A 20,567-nucleotide genomic window follows, 5' to 3' on the forward strand; every position below is an offset into this window, starting at 1 on the left:
TAGATTCTGACACAACAGTTTTCCAGATTCTGACACAGCAGCTGCAAGCTGTTACACTGCAATCCCAATATTCTCATCCCAGCTTGCTCATTTTGGGAGAACATGTTGGTCTGTGCTGTAAGTGGATAGGACTTCCTCTTTACACAGTTGTCCATGTTGTGGCTGATGGAAATGAAAGGGCACAGAAAAGCTTCATCTGGTCAATGGTTGCTTGTTTTTCTTGTGGTTTCACTAAATACTGTGTGTTTGTGTATATTGCACAATTTGATGGGGGGGCACTGTCAAACATGGTGTTGAGTGCTCTTCAAGAGGATGTTTTCTTTGCAGGGCAAGACCAGTTATTAGAGTAAATGCTGCCCTGGAAGTTAACCCAACCATTCTAAACCCAGAAAACAAAGCCTGTTCACTGGGAGATGTAAAAGTTTCTTGGTAAGCAGAGTATCTATGTTTTCCTTTGAGGGGAGGGACTTCTTGGGTTCTAATTTTGTAAATTTCCAATTTTGAAAGGTCTTAGGAAGTCTAGTCAGCTAATTAAAAAAGGAAAAGACAAACACAGATTTTTCTGAAAGAACAGACAGTACAAAATAAGAACTCTCTGACAGCAGTTGGAGGACCAGCACTGTCTTTAGTAGATGCCAGACTGAGTCCCAAAACCTGTCCTTTATTTATTTATTTATTTATTTATTTATTTTTTAATTTTTGATTTGATTTGATTTATTGCTGAGCAGAGTAAGGTCTTCCCAAGACATCAGCACATCCCATGGTATTTGCAGTGTTTTTACCCACTAACACACACTGGGGCAATGATCTGCTCTGTAAACTGATTTTGCTTCTGGTTCCCAGGATATTATCCAAACCCACTTTCCCTTCCTACTGCTAACTTTCTTTTCAGGGTCAGTATGATAGGTTTATAAATCAGACCCATCTGAATATAGAAATAAACATTCCAGTCCACAGGTGATTGTCCCTAGATGAGCCAAGACTCCAGAACTTTGTAGTTTCTGAAATTCTGCCTACTTGTTAATAGATTATAGTTCTCTTCCATCAGTAGAAAATAGCTTTTGGGAATGGGCTAGAGTCTCAAAAACAGGATACATCTGAAAATAAATAAATAGTGAGGAGTTTTAGAAGAAAATGAGAGAAAAATGTGTGAAATTAATTTTTTTCCTCCCAAACAGCTTCAAAGTGAAGTTCTGCTTAAAGGCGGATGGCAAAGGAAAGCTCCCCAGCTCACTCAGTAAGTTCTGCTCATTTAAAAAATGGAATTTTTCGTTGTATTGTTTGTAAACGTGAACACTGGTCGTTGTTATTTTCATGACAAACAGCTGGGTGCCCTTTGTAGCCACTGCTGCCACCTGGGTGGCATGTACACCCATGGGACTCTCCAGCAGGCTCTTTTGGCTGCACTGGTGTAGAAGTCATTTGACCGTATCTGAGACTTTAAACATATGTTCAACTCTGTGGTTAGTCAGTCTTGGAAAGCCCTTTGTATTTTACAGAATTTACAGTAACTCTCATTGAGGGGGTTTTCAGACAAGAATATTCGAGTATGTGCATTGCTGGGCCTGAGAGATAGAGACAAGCCACATCCTGTTGAGATTCTGACTTTCTGATTGATATCACTGACTTTTTTCATCAGATTCTCAGATCACAATCAGGAAAAGATTGCTTCAAACAAGTGTTTAAGTTGTGTCCAAGAGATTATTTAGTGTGCCAGGCAGGTAGTGTCTACTCATTGCAAAATCTTTTCCTTATTTTCTGTGGCATGTACAGAGGTGGTGTGATCTTGGGAGGCTCATATGAATATCTGTTGTGTATTGTAAGTTTTATTATCTATATAAAATATTTCAAGTAATTAGATTAGCAATAGCATTTAAAAACACAAATGTTATGTGCAACATTGCTTTAAATTTTCTAGGGGACAAAAATCTAACTCTAGTTCTTGCTGTTCTACAGCAATTACAAATTATAAATGTATCTGTGTTCTTAGATATTTCCAGTGTTTAAGGAAAAAGCAGAATCCAATTTAGGACAGCAACAGTGCTTGAGAACTAATGTAGTGACAGATTTTACATGGAAAGAGCTGGAGGTTTTAAGAGGGGCAAGCACTATGTTTGTGTTGTAGTTGAAATCAGTGTTTAGCTCAATTTCTGAGGGCATTCTGCACTGTGGTTAATGGAATGAAACATCCCTAACCCAAACCCTTTGTCTTGGGCAGATTTCCAGGTGGAGCTGCTGCTGGACAAGCTGAAGCAGAAAGGAGCCATCAGGAGAGCTCTGTTTCTGCACAGCAAACAGCCCAGCCACTCCAAGAACATGACCATTACTAAGGGGGGCAAAATGAACTGCGAGGAGCTCGATGCCTTCTTGAGGGTAAGCAGCCATTCATGTTCTAGGCAAATAATTTTTGGTGCTTTGCCTATTATAAGTTCATTCTGTAAGGTGTTTAAAAAAAAAAAAAAAAAAAAACAAGAAGAAAAAAATGCTAGAAAAACTCTGTTTTCAGTGGGTGGACCTGAAATTACTAAAACCATACATCTGTCCTGAATTACTGCTGCTTTCACAGCATGAATGATGCATCTTCTTGTGGCTAAGGTCCTGGTCCCTAAATGCATTGGAAATTCAATTCAGGACTTTTTTCTGGACTTCTTGGATAAGCCATCCAGGCACCAAATTAGTTATAATTTCCAAGGAACATGAAAGTCAATAAGCAGAGGTTGTCCTCTCTGCTTTGGAGGTTAAAAATTGAAGAAAAATATGGACCTGCAACTGACAAGCCAAAATAAGCAAACAGCAGAGGAGATGGAGAAAGTTGAAGTACTAAGTTTGCTTTTTCTCAGTCTTTCTTTTCATCCCCACAAATGTGAACAGATGCTAACACAATTTAAAAGTTTTAATCAGTAGAAGAAACATTGTGTGTAGCTATGTAAGTTCTATGCAGCTCAGATTTACCTCTGAGCACTTATAAATCACACATAAACAAAAATTGCTTCCCACCAAAAAAAACCAAATAAAAATGCTGGCAATCATTAAGGATTCATGGAGAGTAGGTAATACTTTCCTTTACCTGACTTTTGTGAATTGGTTATATACAGAATTAGACATCTCAGATCTCAGGGTTAGTAAAGATTTAACACATTTCCACCTGATATTTTCATAAAAAAAGTAATGATAAATGACCTACGTGAAATGATCATAAATGGGGTGCAAAACCAGTTTAAGACTATAGGTAATCAATAAGCTTCTGCTCACAGAAGGCATCTTCTGCAATAAGATCCTGAAGTGAGCTGTGCTAGAGTCAGTGGTTTTCATTACTCTCAGAAATGAAGCAGGGTTTACTGAGCAAATCTGTGGCTGATGTAAAGCTTAGAGACGGTTTGTAAGTTCTCTGAAAGGCAGGATCAACATTTGATAAGCAGAATGATTTCCAATGAACAGCATCAAAGTCAGCAACTTCCAAGTGCCAAGTAATAATTTAGGAAGGAAAAATTCTAAGTCCAAAGATGAGTATCTCTGAGGGATCTTAGAAGCACACTGAGGTTGGTCTGACAGGAAAGAGCAGAGCTGTGTAGCCTTTAGGCTCTACTGGATTTCCATGACTTAATATTTCTGTGTGCTCCAGTTTTCCATGTTTTAAACAGCCATGTTACTGCTGAAATTGTGCAGGTTTTCTGACAAGAGACATTCTGCTTTGAAAAGAGTTCAGAAGTTTTAATGTTTTGGTCTCTCCATTTGAACTGTGGTTGAAATGTTTGCTTTCCCCAGGATGAATCTGAGTTCAGAGACAAGCTGACTCCCATCACCATTTTCATGGAATATCGTCTGGATTACAGGACGGCTGCAGATGCCACAGGATTGCACCCTATCCTCAACCAGTTCACTCCTGCCAACATGAGCAGACAGGTACCCTGCTCACACAGCCTGGCATCAGAGAACTCAGAGCATTGCTCCACCTTAGGGAGAAAATCAGACCAGTCCTGAAAGAGTTAAAGTCAAGGCTTTCATCCCTTCTCATGCTATGCTGCTCTGTGTACATTATGTTTTCCCCTGTAGTTCTATTAAACTAATATAAATAGTTTTTCTATTTCTGCCCTTTTGTACAAATTTTACAATTGTCTGTAAAGAGCATTAATCCCTTAATATGAAGGGATTATTCAAAGTATGGAAAGATGGTTAAGGTTAAGTCCTAGAATTGCTGTAGGGCAGGATGAGGCACAGTGACCCCCACAAATAAAAACTCATTTGTTTTCTTCTGATACTAATGGCATGAAAACATTTCATAACCAGCTATGTGGAATTTCTTTTAATGTGCTGGTGAGACAGTATTATTGAAAATCTTAGAACAGATGAAGGAATTATTACAACAGTGTGTGTTTGATTTTTCCATAGGCCCATATCCTGCTGGATTGTGGGGATGATAACATCTGCAAACCAAAGCTGGAGGTGTCAGTAGAAAGGTAAATACATGACAAAAATACAAGGAAAAGCAATTTTACTACTCTAAAACTCAGCAGCTGGTACTACTTTTGTTTAAGGGATGTGTTGAAATAAGCAGGACTGCTCATTGCCTGCAATCTAAACTCAGGCTTATATGCTTTAAAGAAAACCCATTTTCTGCTTTGGAACCTAATGTCTTTAACATGTAATGCACCACTCCCACTCTCACCCCAGCCTCCACCATAAGTAGGCCATATTTATTTATTTATTTGCTAAGCTGGACACGTGCAGTGAGAATAAACCACTGCTAGCTGCCATTGTATCTCTGTTGTGTTGTTTAACGTCAGATAGAAACATGAAGAAGTGATTTATCCAGCAAGGGGAGGAGTAGGGCTCTCTTGTCACATCTATGAAAAAAAAAATTGTTGGTATCGGCAGTATCTTTTATCAAACCTGATAAAAAGAAACAATTTGTCAGTGGTAATTCATTCATGAGTCTGAGTTTTTTTTTTTTACTTTGTGTGGCCTAAACCCTCTCTTGCTGGATTATTTCATAATCTGTTTTTTAATGCATTATAGCATATGGACATTGTATGTAGATAGGGCACTTCACAAGCACTAATTCATGCAAACACCTCAGTAACACTAGACATCAGTGCAGATACCCTCATGTATGCTTGTAGCTGGTGAAATGAAAACACTTTGTTTGCTAAAATAATCTCTTTGTGTCTGGAACCAAAGGTATTGCAGAGGTCTTGGCTCTGTTCTGTGTAGCTGAGCCTTCCCTTGAGTTTTGTTATAAATATGTGCTTGTACCTCTGCAAAGTGGGCCTGTAATTCAAAATGTGCACAGGGATTTAGCTGCCCATAATGGTTTGTTCCTTGTGAGAAAGAGAGGTGTTTGTAGTTTTTGGCTTTGTGGTACATTTTACAGGCAAGATTCTTATAAAAGAACAGGTAATACTTGCTCCATTTGTACTTACTCGATCCATGTAATACTTAATCTATTTGATTATAGACAGAGGGCTTTTTAAAAATATTTTTGAGCTCCCTTGACACTCCTGAAGCAAAGGCACTGCCTCCAGATTTCTCTGATATCCTTCTGAAATTTCAGAATATCTCTCGTTTCTCCGAGTTCAGCCACTTCCCTGCAATGTGAAACCCCAATGCAGAGCTGATTTTCACACTGTTTCCTTGCAGTGACCAGAAGCAGATCTACATTGGTGATGACAACCCCCTGACCCTGATTGTCAGTGCCCAGAACCAGGGGGAGGGAGCCTATGAGGCCGAGCTCTTCGTCGTGGTTCCTCCCCAGGCGGATTTCATCGGCGTCGTTCGCAACAACGAGGTGAGACCCCAGCTGCTTCTCGGGAGTCATGCTTCACCCACCTGCTGCTCTGGAAATCTCTAGTGGCTCCTGTTATTTCAAAGCACTGAGAAATGATCCATTTTTTCAAAGCCCCTCTCTTTTATAACCTTGAGAACAGGTCTGTCTTGTATCAGAAGCATTTTTCTCCTTGGAGACTTCCACACTCAGATTTTACTTCATTTTATTACTTGGCTGAGAAATTATATTAAAATTAATACAGCATATCTAGGACTTCTCTCCAGCCTTTCATCCAGGTGCTCAGATGTAAAGAATGGCATTCCTCAGGGTTTCTTTCTGGTTTATTGCAGGCTTTGGCCAGACTGTCATGTGCTTTTAAAACAGAGAATCAGACTCGCATGGTGGTTTGTGACCTGGGCAATCCCATGAAAGCAGGAACTAAGGTAAGGTCTGGTCCAACAGGTGCCTGGTAGCTCACCCAGGGGGCATTTTCCTTAATCACAGCAGTGTTTGGGCAGGACGTTTTCTCCCAGGAATTTAAGATTACACCTGACATTTAGCTGCCCTCATTTGGTTCGTACAGCAGTAGTTGGTTTTAACTTTTCAGCTAAATTAAAGGCTGGAAGGAGTGTTTTATGTTTTATGATGCAACTCAAAAGGAGTCATTCATTAAATAGTGAAATTAATGGACTTTGGTCTCTCATGAATTTTTTTGTATTTATCTGACATGTATTTTTAGAATATAATCACGAGCTAGCTCACAACAATTTTTCTCATAGTTCATCTCTTTTCTGCCTACTTTCATGAGGAAGGACAGAGTTTTGCCTAGTTGAAACCTCTACAATTCCACCAAATGTAGCTGAAATTGGAAGAATTAAAAAAATTATTAGTGAGACAGATTTTAAGGTGATATTACATAGTAAGTCTTATTTCCTGAGGAAATGAAGTGAAAATCAGTCACAATTATAACAATTTCATGATGCTTTTCTTCCAAGAGCCATCTTGTATAGATGACTAAATACTATTTCCAAAATCTTTTGAAGTGCATCAAGCTGAACTGCACAGATATTAAAGCAAATATGAATTGACTTAGACTAAACCTTGGGAATTAACTTTGAATCATTAATGTGTTCCTACTCTTTAGATTAGAATATTTTTTGCAGCACATGGGGAGGATCAATTTTGTGTAGAAATGGCTGCAGTAAGGGTGGGGAGCAAGATGCAGTCCTTATTTTGTATTTTATGGCTGTGATCTAAAGAGAGAGCAGTACATTTCCAGCCAGGATGAACTGGATAACTTGAATTTGCCAGACTTGTTTGTATGTTCTCTCATCACCAGGAGTCTCAAGCCATTTCACAGTAGTCTAATAGAACTGAGAAGCCTTTATGGTGTGTTTTTTTGTGCTTCCAACTGAACCACAGTGGTTTTCTCCCCCAGCTCCTGGCTGGCCTGCGTTTCAGCGTGCACCAGCAGTCTGAGATGGACACCTCTGTCAAGTTCGACTTGCAGATCCGGAGGTATGGAAATCTCTGGGGATGGACCTCTTGTCTTTGCCTTGTAATGGCTTGGAAAATAACCTTCCATACCTCTTGTCTTTGCCTTGTAATGGCATGAAAAGTAACCACACTGAGTTAGGTTTCCTAAAATATAGGAAAAATTAGGAATATTTGTATGTGTGTATCACTGTGCTCTGCTGACACTTGTGGTGCCACAGAAGAACTTTGGGTTTACAGCCCTCTTTTAAAAGTGATGCTTGAACTCTGAATTCCTTCTGATGTAAAACCAGAATTTGATGTATTTAGAGTGTTTGGGGTAGTCCAAGCAGAAGCAACCTGCACTGTACCATCACATCTGGGGTGTCTGTCACCTTCCTTACGCTAACTGGGGTTTCATCTGAAAACCCCTGAAACCAAAGCTGAACATTCTATGGAATTTAAGTTTGTAATATGTGAACCATCACAGCAGCCAGCCAGAAAGAGCCTGAAAACTAAATTGAACAAAACAGTAGTGTTCCTGCTAGCTATCAGATGTCATATAAATCTGATATATAAGTCTGAATTTGTAACTTCTGCAGATGATATTTAAGTTTGGAGATGTGATCATTAGGAGTATCTTTAGCCAATGCAGTTTTATGTTGTCTTTAATGGACAGTATGAATACAGCTTTTTGGTTTTTCCCCATCGTGGACCAAAACCACCTTGTTTTTTCCATTTAAGGATTTTATTTTTTTAATGTAGTGAATAAATTAATCTCATCCAAATATGCATTTGTCATCTATGGGAGTTAGGAAAGATTAAAGCTGCCATTCTATTTTAATGATGGAGTGTTTAGCCACACCAACCAAAGGCCTTGGCACGTGAAATATCTCTTTGATCTCCCTTTGCTCTCTGTTGAGTTCTCCCTTCTCCATCAGCTGGTGAGGTGTTCTTTGCAGAAGCAATCTGCTCTGGGGTGTCTGTCCCCTTCCTCAGGCTGCCAGCAGCCACATGCTGCTGTCCCAGGGTCAGAAACAGTCAGGGAGGCTGCTCAAGCCATGCTGGTCTGCTGATGGAAGAGAAAGGAGGTTCCTGTAGTGTTTCAGGCCTTTTGTGGAAGGAAATTCCTTCAGAGACTGGTGGGTGCAGGAAGGGTGACAGAGGTGCCATGGGACAGAGTAATCACAGTTCCCGGTGACAGGCATCAGCGGGGATTATCTGGGACAGCTTTTAGGGATCACACTGCTTGGCTTAAACTCACCAAGCTGGATCTGCAGTGCTGGCTCAGTTCCTGGCAGAGCAGGTCCAGTCTCTAAAAAAAAGAATGAGGTATTTACAGGTCAGGAGTAGAGCACTGCTGCAGGTGTTTGCTGATTACAATCAGCACTGAAGAATGATCAGAAGATTCAGGATTCTTGGTAAAGGAAAATGTTTAAGGGGACAGAATAATTGGAGGAGATCAAAATTCTGCTCCCAGCACCATCTTGAAGGGAGAGTGTTCCCTGTATTTTCTTAGATGAGAGCTGCAGGACAGAATCAGCATTAACTCTGTGTCCTTCAGCATCCTCTCCCTGCTGGGGCTCCATGCATTTAGGTGAGAACTTGCTGGAATCTGGTCCTTAGTTTTTAGCAACTGTGCTTTCCTGTAGGGGCTCTTACCATTACTTTGAAGTGTGGAGGGTTTTTTAATTAAATGCTTTGCTTATTTCATTTAAGAATTTACCTTTTATTTTCCCTGCAGTTCCAACCTGTATGACAACCTGAGCCCAGTAGCATATTATCAGGCTGACCTTGCTATTTCAGCAGCTGTTGAAATTAGAGGGTAAGTGTATTTTAATACACACTTTTAAGTATATTTTAATAAACACTTTTAAGGAGCTTTTGCACATCTGCTTCTCTATATTCACTGAACTTCCTTCCAGGTCCTCATAAGTTTTTCAGGAAGGTTTAGGGAATTTTGAATCATAAAGACAATATGGTTTTTCTCTAGCCAGTCTTTGGACTTTCGGATCTTAAATAATTCTAAATCATTACATAGTTTATTCCAAAAAGGAATATTTTGCCTCCATTACTAGAGATATTTTTTAGAAGAAGAAAAAATCACCCCTCTTGTTTGCAGTTTTACATTTCTGCAGGTCACCTTTCTCCTCCACAAACTGACTGGGGTTTCAGAAAACCCTGAAACCAAAGTTGAAGATTCTATGGAATTTAAGTTTGTATTATCCTCACCTTCAGTCTTAAGCATAATATTAATATTGCAATGACTTGGTTACAGCTCTACTTCACACCTAAAAGAACCAGTTAACTTGGATTCCTGAGTCATAATTTTTTTTAAATTTTCCACTGCATTCATTATTGTGATGAATTTTTTCAGTATCTGAGAAGTGGGGGATGGCACACTGGAAAAGCATGATTGGTATCTTCACTGCTTTCAGGGCTGAATTACTCTTAGGATTGTACTGCTAAGGCTCTACATCACCAATATTTCTCATTATCACCATATTTCACACGGGTTTTGTTTGGATGACGTGAGTGTCCTTTATCTTTTTTTAATTTAAAGAACAGAACTGAACATTTAATATACAACCACTTCTGTTCTTTCAGGTTTTATATAGGGGATGAAGGAGTGGAGATTGTATTTTAAGCATGTTCATTTTTTCCTTTAAATGTCCTAGAGAATCCCATTTATTTTTTCATGCTTGCTAACAACACCTCCTTTGCTCTGCTGTTTAGTGTCTCGTCCCCTGACCACATATTCCTTCCCATTGCAAACTGGCAGCCCAAGGAGAACCCTGAAACAGAAGATGACATTGGGCCTCTGGTTCAGCACATCTATGAGGTGTGGAATTACTGCTGATTTCTGTGACATGGTTCTGTGATAAATGAAAATAAATAAATCTTTCAGTGTAGCTTTTCTCTGGAGTCAATTATGATTTTTTTCTTTTTTATTTTATTTTTTTTAATGCTGGGCCAATAACTGTTATATCCAAGAAGGGTTGGAATGCCTGCAATTAGTGCAACAGGGCTTGATTACTTACATAACTACACATATTTTATTTTATTGCCTTTTGAAATCTAGATAAAACATTTGAAGTAATGTGAGCTCAGGGAATGGCTCATGGCTGTAAATTATTGTGCTCTATCTGTTCTGAATCACTACCCTGAAGTCTTTAGCTGTGAAAAAAAATTAAGTATTTAAAGTTTCCTTTAAAGAATTATCACAGATTTAATCTGGATTGTTTAATTAAGCAAAACTTACCAAGAGAACTGTATGAATAATAATAGTTAAAAGTTTTACTACTTTTAGATAAAGTTTTGATGCTGTTGCCATAAGTGGTTGGGGTAGGGATAGTGGCAGTATCACATTTGTGGCTCAAATATAAAGTAACAATTATATGCACATTAACAGACAGAGTAGCTTTATTTATTTACATCTGTAAATTTTATTTTCATGATCAGCTGAGAAACAATGGTCCAAGTGCATTCAGCAAGGTGATGATGACTCTGCAGTGGCCTTACAAATACAAAAACAACACGCTGTTATACATTGTGCAGTATGAAATTGACGGTCCCATGAACTGCACTTCTGACATGGAAATCAACCCACTGAAAATTAAGGTAAGCAGGACTTTCCCTTTGAGTGGAATGAAGTATGTTTGGTTGTTTTGTGAGTTCTCAAAATAGCCAAGTCCCTGAGAATATGACAAACTGAGATAGTTTTTTATCTATGGCTGATGAATAAGCCTACACTTTTCCACACTGCCTGTCAATGTATGTAGCAGGTGAAATAAAATTTGAACAGCGGCTCAAAATTATCAACTCAAAGATCAATTTGTCTTGTTTCTTTTTATTATGGGGTTTTCTTCCTTTTTTTCCCCCTTTTTAACTTTAAGGCTGTTCTATATGAGTTCTAAGTCCAAAGCAATAGAATTTTAATCAATGTGATCATGAACTAAAACCTAAAACAAACCAGATGCTTCTGGACTCTTTATGTAAATTTTCTGCATTTTGTTTCTTGGAAGAAAATGGTATTTTTTTAATATTAAGTTATCTATTTATCCAATTGGACAAGTTCATCCAATTTGGATGAATTCATCCAACTGGATAAAGAGATGATAGATAATAATAGATTCATCCAATTTGGATGAATTTATCTATTCATCCAAAGATCACAAAGGACACCAGGAGTTAGCTATCACTGCCAGCAAAACGTGGGATTTACAGAGCAGAAGAAGCTCCTTTTTTTCTGGACTAGGAAAAGAAACACCAGATAGAACCCAGCAAGTTTAATTGAGTTTAAGGAGTTGATTTCTAGGATAGTTTGGAACAAGCAATAAAAGTCAGTGTGTTAGTTCAAGAAGTCGGTGTGTTAGTTCAGGAAAATGTCAGTATGTTAGTTCAAGAGCAAAAAAAGGGCTGAGGGAAGATATTCAGTGTATAGAACAACAAAGAATGCTTGTGTAACTTTGATAACCAAACAGAAACTTCAGTGAATATATAAATACGAAGTTCCTGTGCTTCTGCTCTATGGTTTGCGATGATTTATTTTCAGGCGGAATCTGAAGAAAAGCTAGGATAGAAAGAGAGAAACCCGCAGTTAGGCGTTTTCTTGGCCTTCAGCTTGAAGCCTGCAATGTGCTGAGCCGCTGTTTGTGCTCCCTTGGTGCGTGTAGGTTTCTGCTTCCAAGGAGGATGAGAGGAACGAGACCCTTGGCAGGGAGGAGCAGCGCGGGCACCGCGTCAGCCGGAGGGACGCGGCTGCCGCGGACGGGGACGTGCACACCCTGGTGAGTGAGCTCCCGCTCGGGGCTGCCGCCAGCGCTCCTGCGCTCCTGGCCTGGTGCGGGAGCCCTCAAAAACAAACGCAAGGAAGGCTTTTCCTCCCTAAACACGATGGGGGGAAAAATCTCTAAGAGGAAATAAACATATTACCATTTCGCTGCCTTTGCAACTGCAAGGTATAAGTAATTATCCAATACTGGAGGGTATTTAATGTATTTTAATAGTTTATGGTGGGTCCCAATATATATATATATGGGTAAAGTAGTGCCATTAAGCACATTTCAAATATTTTCATTCTTAGAACATCCTTCCTATTTATTCACAGGGCTGTGGAACTGCTGACTGTTTAAAGATTGTCTGCCAAGTTGGCCACCTGGAGAGGGGAAAGAGTGCAATATTGTATTTAAAATCACGCCTTTGGACCCAAACTTTCATGAATGTGAGTGACTGGGAATATTCTGTCGCTGTTTCTGAAATCTTTAAAGTGATTTTTGTACCCACATGCAATGCTAATTTTGTTTTTCTTACGCAGAAAGAAAATCAGAATCATTCCTACTCTCTCAAATCATCTGCTTCCTTCAGTGTTATAGAGTTCCCTTATAAGAACCTTTCCTTTGAAGATATTCACAATTCTACAGTTGTAAGTCATTTGCATCCATATACAGTCACTTCAAAATTAGTGCAAAGACAGTTATTGTTGAGTAACACTTTTATGACTTGATATAATTTTAATTTTATCAGCTATTTGTTTCATGTATTTATTTCAGTTGTGCCTATACAGCTGAGGGTAAAACAGACTGGAGCTGACAATATTTGTGGCTTGAAAGACTTAATTGAAAATGAAAAAAAAGATGGTGAACAGTTCTCATGTTCCCGTTAATGCCATCGTTGTTAGAGAAATATTTTACTTGAAATTTGCTTTCAACTGTAGTAGCACTTGCAGCTTGAATAATGAACTTTCATTATATTATATAAGGCACCATATGTGAACTTTATATGTGAGGGTGGAACAAAAAGACCTTCTGTGCCTCAGGGGGTTTCAAAGGGAAAGAGGAGACAGGGTGCAAACTCAAAGGAAGATATATTTGGGCTGGCAAATAGAAAGTTTTTTAGCATTATAGGATTAAGAGATCTTAAGGAAAAGTTAGAAAATTACTGTGATTAACTCATTTTTGGATATGGTTTCTAATACCTGTTATTAGCTGAGGTTTTCTTCTCTCAAGCCTCATGGACTTGATTTTTTGTTTCAAAGTATACTGCCTTTTAAGAAAAAAAAAACAAAAACAAAAAAGGAAAACCCCTAATTATTTTTCTGTAATTCCAAAATTTTTCTGGATTCCTACAGTTTTACTGAAAATCATCAAGAATTACAGAAGACATGTTGCCATGTTACCACTGATTGCAAAAAAGCAAACCCAGGCAAAACAATCCCCAACCCCCTACTATAATTTAACTTTAAAATCCTATTAAATTTGGGTCAGTGAAGTCTTTATGTCACCAAGAATCTATGGCTTTCCATTCATTCTGGAGAGAAAAAGTAATTTATACTGGATTAAGATCATAATCATGATAGGATAAAGGTATACAAGATTGAAAATGCATGGATGAACTCAGCATGTCACTGTGGTGCAAAATGTGATTTATTGTGTTTTTCTGTCAGGTTGCTACAAATATCACATGGGGCATTCAGCCCCAGCCCATGCCTGTGCCAGTGTGGGTCATCATTCTGGCTGTGCTAGCAGGGCTACTGCTCCTGGCTGTTCTAGTGTTTGTCATGTACAGGGTAAGTCCTGCGTCTGGGAGGGGTTTGTGTCATTTGCTTTTCCCTGCTACTGATGTATTATTTCACAGAGTACTGGCTCTTTGCAGAAATGCCTTGCTCCCCATATCATCTGAATCTGCTAAGTTTTTGGAATAACTGTAAAAGCTTTTCAGCTTTGTCAGGAAGCAGCTGAATAGAAGAGCGTGTCTGTGATGGTGCTGAACTCAGTTTTAGTTTTTTAATATATCAAAAATATTTCCTGTCTTTGGAGGTCAAAAATGGGGGAAGAGAGTGAAAAGACAGCTTAATCAGTTAAGATCCGATGATGAAGGAAAGGGAAAGGATGTGTGTATGTTCTGCAAGTCACAATGCAATTTCTTCCTTGTTCTCTGAATCACAGATGGGCTTTTTTAAACGTGTGAGGCCACCTCAGGAAGAGCAAGAAAGAGAACAACTGCAGCCACATGAGAATGGGGAGGGAACATCAGAAGCTTAAGCAGAGTTTTATCTGTAAGACATTCTCAAGTGTACACTTGCCTACATCTTGGTAACAAATATTGGCTTCCCCCTTCATGAGCAAACACTCAGCACTGCAGAGCTGCTGGTCTCAGATGTGCAAAACAAGGGTAAAACACTTAAACCCCTCTCCTGCATTAATGCTGTTCCTGCCTGCCACTAACACACCTGCACTGACCCCAGGGACAAACTCCAGTGGCAGCAGTGCTGGGATTCTGCTTGCTGGGACACAGGACACATCATCTTTTCTGGTCCATGCACTGACTCTCCATGAATTGCTACCCAGATTCTGCATTTGCCCTTGGAGCCAGCAACCTCCAGAGGTGCTGGCTGGATTCCGTGGTTGGTTTTGGTTGGTTTTGGTTGGAGTACACTACATTTCATTGCCTAGCTCTTGAAAGTCAGTTGCACAAAAAAAAAAAAAAAAGGTGAATGTAGCTTGTTTTACAGTACTGAAGAATGTTCTTTACCCATTAGCTCTGATGATGACTTTTTTCTCCTGCTCAAGAAATAGGAAATATTCAGTGGAATCATTCACAGCTGATACCTGTTCTGCACACCAGTCATCTGTCTTGTGGTTTCTCTCTAGATGTTACAAATACTGTTCTCCAGGTATTGAGGCTCTTACTGTAGGGATTGAGCCTGCAAGCACCAAGTGAGGGACAGAAATCTGGGGCTGATGTACTTTCTTTGGGACTTGGGGAAAAAATTCAGGGCAAGATCCCAAGACTCTGCTGTGTATTTCCAGAGTGCAGGATCCATGTGTTCCACAGAGTTCTTGGCACCATGGATGCATTCATGCCCTGCCAGGGACAAGATGCTGGGCTGTGGCTGCCAACAGACATGTCTGAGAAAACCCTTGATGCCCACAAGTCAAACCTGTGCAGGGTTTGAAGGCTGTAAATTACTTGGATGGTGTTTTGGTTCCTGGAGGGGCACTGTGTGGCACAGGTTACCTGGTGCACTGCAGGGAAGCTGTTCATCCTCACTTTCCCTGCTTGCCCATGCCCAGGTGCAGGATGGAGTGGCACAGGGGCTGTGCACACCAGGCTCTCTGCCAGCCACATCTGGATTACACCTGCCCTTCAGCCACTCTCACACCTCCCTCACCTCCTGCCCCCAGAGAACAGTGAGTCCAATGAAGCAGGGAAGAGCTGGCAGTGCACAAGGGTTCAAAAGCTAAAGGCTGATTTGGCTTGTTTCATTTCACTCATTCATTGTTTCATTGGATTCATTCATTGTTTCAGTCCCTGCATGTTTCATTGCACAAGACATTTCATTGCACAAGACATTTCATTATGTTCAATGCATTTCATTGCCAAGAAAAGACACTAAGTATTTGGATCCATTGCTGGTTTTTGAACATACCAAAAGGTCAGTGGTTTAAAGCCATGGGTTTGCATCACTCTCAGCTTATTTCCCTCACCATTGGTGTAGTGAAAGGAAACTTTTTACTCTGATTGAGACAAGAGCATTGTCTCTGCATTTCAGCAGACAAGGAACTGCAGAGCAGGAGGTTGTTCAGCTTGCAGCCACAGGTTGCACAGATCCTACAGTGGACATACCTGAACCATTACTAAGGTGCCTTCTATGAGATGTGTTTATTCTCTTTCCCAAAAAGAGAATAAATTACACTATAAATTATAAATTACACCACACTCCCTGTGTGCAGCCAGGCACACAAAGGAAGACTTCTACTGTTCTTACACCAGTGAGATTTCTATGCAGACAAACTCTCGAAAGAGCAAAAACTCTGGTTTGGTTTTGTACCTTGGGGTTTTTGTTCATAGCTGCATCTCCCCCATAAATACAGCAGTGCTCACTAAAGCCAGAACTTTCTGAAATGAGCAGTTTGTTTCAACTCTGGTTTCTGCATCCTTTCAGGGGGTAAAATCCACCAATGGCTTTTGTTAAATACATTTTTATTTGCTGATCCATGATGGCATCTGAGAGCACTGAGTCTAGGGGGGCCAGTATGTTCACCAGATATAGGCTTGCATATTTATCCATGTACATGGGGTGGGTTTAGACAGCTTGTTTAGATAAAATTAGTTCACATGAAAGGGTGTAGGGCATGATTCTGCTTTCACTGAACTTTCAAGATCTTCAGTGTGGCCAATGTTTTATTTTTGTCTGTATTTTTAGTATTGTTGCTAGTAATGTAGTAGAGAGCCAGGAGTCAGGCTTTGATCCTGGCCTCAAAATGTGACTTTGGTAGAGCAGCATTATTTTCAGTTTCTTCCATGGGCTTGTGGTTCTCATGCTTTGTCAGCTGATTATCTGTGTGCAAGGAGCTTGGTTTTACTCAGTCTTAATCTCAGTAGGGTAAGAGGTTTAAGAGCCTGCCAGACAGATTATAGCTCTAACTCCTCCATGTGTGCTTTCATTACATGTACACTCCATGGTGACTTGAAATTTATTAGACTACTTGCATGTGTAGGCTTTGTTAGGAGGTGAAAAAGAGTATTTAAATAAAAATCATGGTCAAGATCCCTCCTGCTCACATGGATGGGATACCATAGCATTGCTAATGTCAGTGCTAACTGCATCCTAATTTTACTGGAAACTCTCTTTTTGCTGATTTTCAGGATAAGAAGGTACATTTTATTGGTACAACTGCTGTAGCTGTAGAAAGTATCTTCCATTTTTGAAGTTACATAAAGTAAGACTTATTTAAGTGATTTTTTTATTTCTTGCCTTCTGCTGAAGGATGAAAACAAATAGTTGCTTCTTTCATGTCCATTAATTTCCAGTTAGGTTCAAAAGACCACAGTAGCATATGTAAATGGAGTATACAGGTTACTTAGCATAGATGTAACACCTCAAATTCAATTTAAAGTAGCATTTGTGTTTCAGGGAGATTCCAAACTGGAAATTTTCCTGAATGGGGGTGCAGGAAACTTTTGATAGTGTGTTCTAGATTCAGCAATAAGAGTCCAGATTATGTATGTACTTGTGTCAATATAAATTTTATACTGATTTAGAGGCATTGATGTATTCTTACAGCAAGTACTGTAGAAGGATGTTAAAGATTTTTAAGAAACTTTAGAAAAGGTATTTTAGAATGAAATTAATGCCTTTGAGTCAAGATTGGTATGCACATGGTGCATACTGGAAGCATTTAAAAAATACAAGTACAGTAACAGAGAATTAGCCTTCTTTTGAGAGCTATGTTTCAGGAGCAGATTTTTTATAAATATAAAATCAACAGCTATGTAATTATTTAGACAATAAGAACATTTTAAAAGAGCTATATCTTTTATAATGAAATATGAAATTATGTAAGTACTCCAGTTTGCAATTAATGCAGCATCTCATGATCAATACTGAAAAGTGATTTATATTACAGAAGGCATATTATCTATTACTATATTTGACAATATTTAGAAAATGTAAAGCAAGGAACCTAATTTATAGGTTTACATTTCTTTCAAGAAACTATGAAATTGTGGAAATAGCTTTTTGTTTAAGCATGACTGTAAAGTCAAATATGGCTATATTTATCAACATAATTTGAAACCTTTGAGTAAGTTTGCCAACGTTGTTTGCCAAGTTATCAGGATTTTTTCTGTTTTAAATCTTGATCTACACATTGATCTCCAATTCACATAATGCTTGTGGAAACTTTCTAAAGTTTCCTACGTGCGCTCTTTCTTTATAAAACATTTATTCCAAGCAAAGGTATCAAATATTTAGTTGTTTCTAAACCTGAGTCCACGCTTAAATAGTCTTAAAGGGTATTTTGAAAATATTTTGAAAATATTTCAGCTGTAATCAGCACGCTCTTGGTTATTTGATGGAATCATGCTGCAGTTAGATTTTTTTTTTTGCAGCATTTGGGTTTGTTGTTGGTTACCCTGACAGAATCCTGGAGTATTTTTTCCATCACTCTCCCAAACAGTCTCAGAGCAGCACTACACTGGTGAAAACCAGTTTTGGTCTTTGGTCCAGCCTAATGTGACCCTTTGAGCATGATTGGTTGTGTCCAGTGCTGCCGGCTGTTAATGAGTTGGGGAAAAAAAATAAATATTTTATTACAGAAAAACAGGACTCCAAAAATAAAAAGGGTGATGGCAGGGCCCAGAGGAGATGATTTTGGTTTGTTCCTGAGGCTTGCAGAGCTCTGTTGGCAGTGGCCCTGTCACAGGCAGATGCCACAGCTGGGACCATGGTTATTGCTGAGCTCTGTGACTCCTGTGGCATCTGAACCCCTTGGATGGGACCATGGTTATTGCTGAGCTCTGTGGGATCTGAACCCCTTGGATGGGACCGTGGTTATTGCTGAGCTCTGTGGGATCTGAACTCCTTGGATGGGACCATGGTTATTGCTGAGCTCTGTGGGATCTGAACCCCTTGGATGGGACCGTGGTTATTGCTGAGCTCTGTGGGATCTGAACCCCTTGGATGTGACCGTGGCTATTGCTGAGCTCTGTGGGATCTGCACTCCCTGGTACTGAGTTTTCAGCCTCCAGCCCCCTGGTGCAATATGCCGTGGTCTGGCCTGGCTCACTGCCAGTCCTCTGCCCACTTTTGCTGGCCTAAGAAGGGCCGTGCTGTTTCCCTTTTTTGTGGTGTTTCCTTTTTTTTTTTTTTTTTTTTTGTGAGGACCTTGCAGAGGCAGCGTGCTCACTGGAGGTGATGGATTAATCAATTAATGATGCTGTTGGAAGCCTTTGATCACCCACATTGGGTGAAGCTTGGTGTATATTCTAAGGTGTGTCCACTACTAACCCGTGAGTGCTTCAGAACTGGGACCACCTTCTTTAAGGCCATGGTGGAAAATTTGACTAAAGACTATAGAATAACGGGGTTGAGTCTGTAGTACTACTGCTGTTTCATGTGGTTGTGGTATTTAGGTCTGTTTTTTCCCAATGTGTAGAATTTTAACACAGCAGAGGAAATTTAACCTTTCATGCAATGACTTTCTCCAGATATGCTGCATTAAAGGTGAATAACCTGACCCTTGGCTTTTGCAGAGTAATGGAACATTTCATGTAGCATTTTGCATCTTAAAAAAAATCCTTGTACAGGTTTTGCTTTTCTAGTCCATGAAGGAAACCTGTATTTGCCATGATATAAATATGCTGAAAATGTAACATTTTATTTCTTCATAATGGATTTTTTTTTCCTTTCTTTTGTGTTTGCTTGTGCATTAAATCAGTAGAGCATTATTTGCACAAGCAGAAAATTAACATACTAACGAGAGTGCTGCATTTTATGTTTCTTTGTTGTGCAGTAAATACTTGCAGGATAAATGGGAATATTTTCAGTTACTATGAACTTGTTTCAAAGGTCTTCGGTACATTTAAGGAGAGCAATATACATTTGAAGTCACCTTATTTTGTATTAAATTATAAATTGTGCAAAGGAGTGGGTGTTGTGGCACAGTAATTTTGTACTGATATGAAACGTATAGCTATTAAAGCTATGGTTTGCTTTTTAACTCGTTCTTTTCATCCTAATGCAAATTTGAGTGTTTTTATTAGGTTGTATTTTTCTATGTATATATATACAATTTCAAAATACTATGATTGGGTAAACTGAAAAATGTAATTATTGATTTGATTCTGATATTTAGAATTTTGGAATAAAATACCTCTTAATCAACAGAAATTCTGTTGTAGGCTTGTTTTTGTTTGGGTTTTCTTAGGTGTATTTTAAAAATGCATTTAATTCACCAGAAATATTTCATAATATATGTTTGTACTCCACAATTATGTGCTAAATTCAAAAACCTTACATTTACACAGCTTTTAGGTTCGCACCTCAAGTGGCACCTTGAGTCAAAAAATCTTGTAATCACAAGCAAGAAAAATGATCTAGTCACAAACTATATACTATCACCATAAAACTGATTTCCAGCAGAAATTTCTGCATGCCAAAAATAAGTATTTTAGACTTTATAGGTGCCACATTGCTGTAGAAAATGGTGACATCTTGTCCTGAGGTTAGGAAAATTCTCAGAGAGGTGGAGTTTCTTTCCTTGTATTTTTATTCTCATTTAATCTCAGTGTTAAATTTTTTCTGATTACCAGTCATACTCACCCTGTGTGAGTGGGGTGACAGCAATATTTTGTGTCACAATAAAGGCACACATGAGTGGGGTTTACTGATAAAACAAACAGTGAAAAATAAATGTGATTGTGAACACTTCAGAAAAACTCCAAACTAGTGAGTTCCTTGGCTTGCTAGTAGAGAATTTGTTAACCTAAAGAGAAGGGTGATAAAGGAGACAGAAAAGATGAAAATCTGATATTTGTGGTTAAA

General features: G+C 39.0%; 1 protein-coding gene across 1 annotated transcript in view; it reads left to right on the forward strand.

Annotated features, from left to right (window-relative positions):
- The window catches only part of ITGAV (integrin subunit alpha V), a 47,995-nt gene extending 28,082 nt beyond the window's left edge, over nucleotides 1–19,913 (forward strand). The window contains exons 15-30 of the mRNA XM_059475503.1: nucleotides 328–429; nucleotides 1,179–1,237; nucleotides 2,219–2,373; nucleotides 3,766–3,903; nucleotides 4,390–4,457; nucleotides 5,638–5,785; nucleotides 6,115–6,207; nucleotides 7,203–7,282; nucleotides 8,982–9,062; nucleotides 9,974–10,079; nucleotides 10,700–10,858; nucleotides 11,914–12,027; nucleotides 12,348–12,461; nucleotides 12,555–12,662; nucleotides 13,683–13,805; nucleotides 14,185–19,913. Of these exons, the coding sequence (XP_059331486.1) occupies nucleotides 328–429; nucleotides 1,179–1,237; nucleotides 2,219–2,373; nucleotides 3,766–3,903; nucleotides 4,390–4,457; nucleotides 5,638–5,785; nucleotides 6,115–6,207; nucleotides 7,203–7,282; nucleotides 8,982–9,062; nucleotides 9,974–10,079; nucleotides 10,700–10,858; nucleotides 11,914–12,027; nucleotides 12,348–12,461; nucleotides 12,555–12,662; nucleotides 13,683–13,805; nucleotides 14,185–14,280 (1,744 nt within the window). The 3' untranslated portion in view covers nucleotides 14,281–19,913. The remainder of the gene's footprint in view (nucleotides 1–327; nucleotides 430–1,178; nucleotides 1,238–2,218; nucleotides 2,374–3,765; nucleotides 3,904–4,389; nucleotides 4,458–5,637; nucleotides 5,786–6,114; nucleotides 6,208–7,202; nucleotides 7,283–8,981; nucleotides 9,063–9,973; nucleotides 10,080–10,699; nucleotides 10,859–11,913; nucleotides 12,028–12,347; nucleotides 12,462–12,554; nucleotides 12,663–13,682; nucleotides 13,806–14,184) is intronic.
- Nucleotides 19,914–20,567: the final 654 nt, after the last annotated feature.

The sequence above is a fragment of the Ammospiza nelsoni genome, chromosome 7 (genome assembly GCF_027579445.1).
Source record: "Ammospiza nelsoni isolate bAmmNel1 chromosome 7, bAmmNel1.pri, whole genome shotgun sequence".
Lineage (NCBI taxonomy): Eukaryota > Metazoa > Chordata > Aves > Passeriformes > Passerellidae > Ammospiza > Ammospiza nelsoni.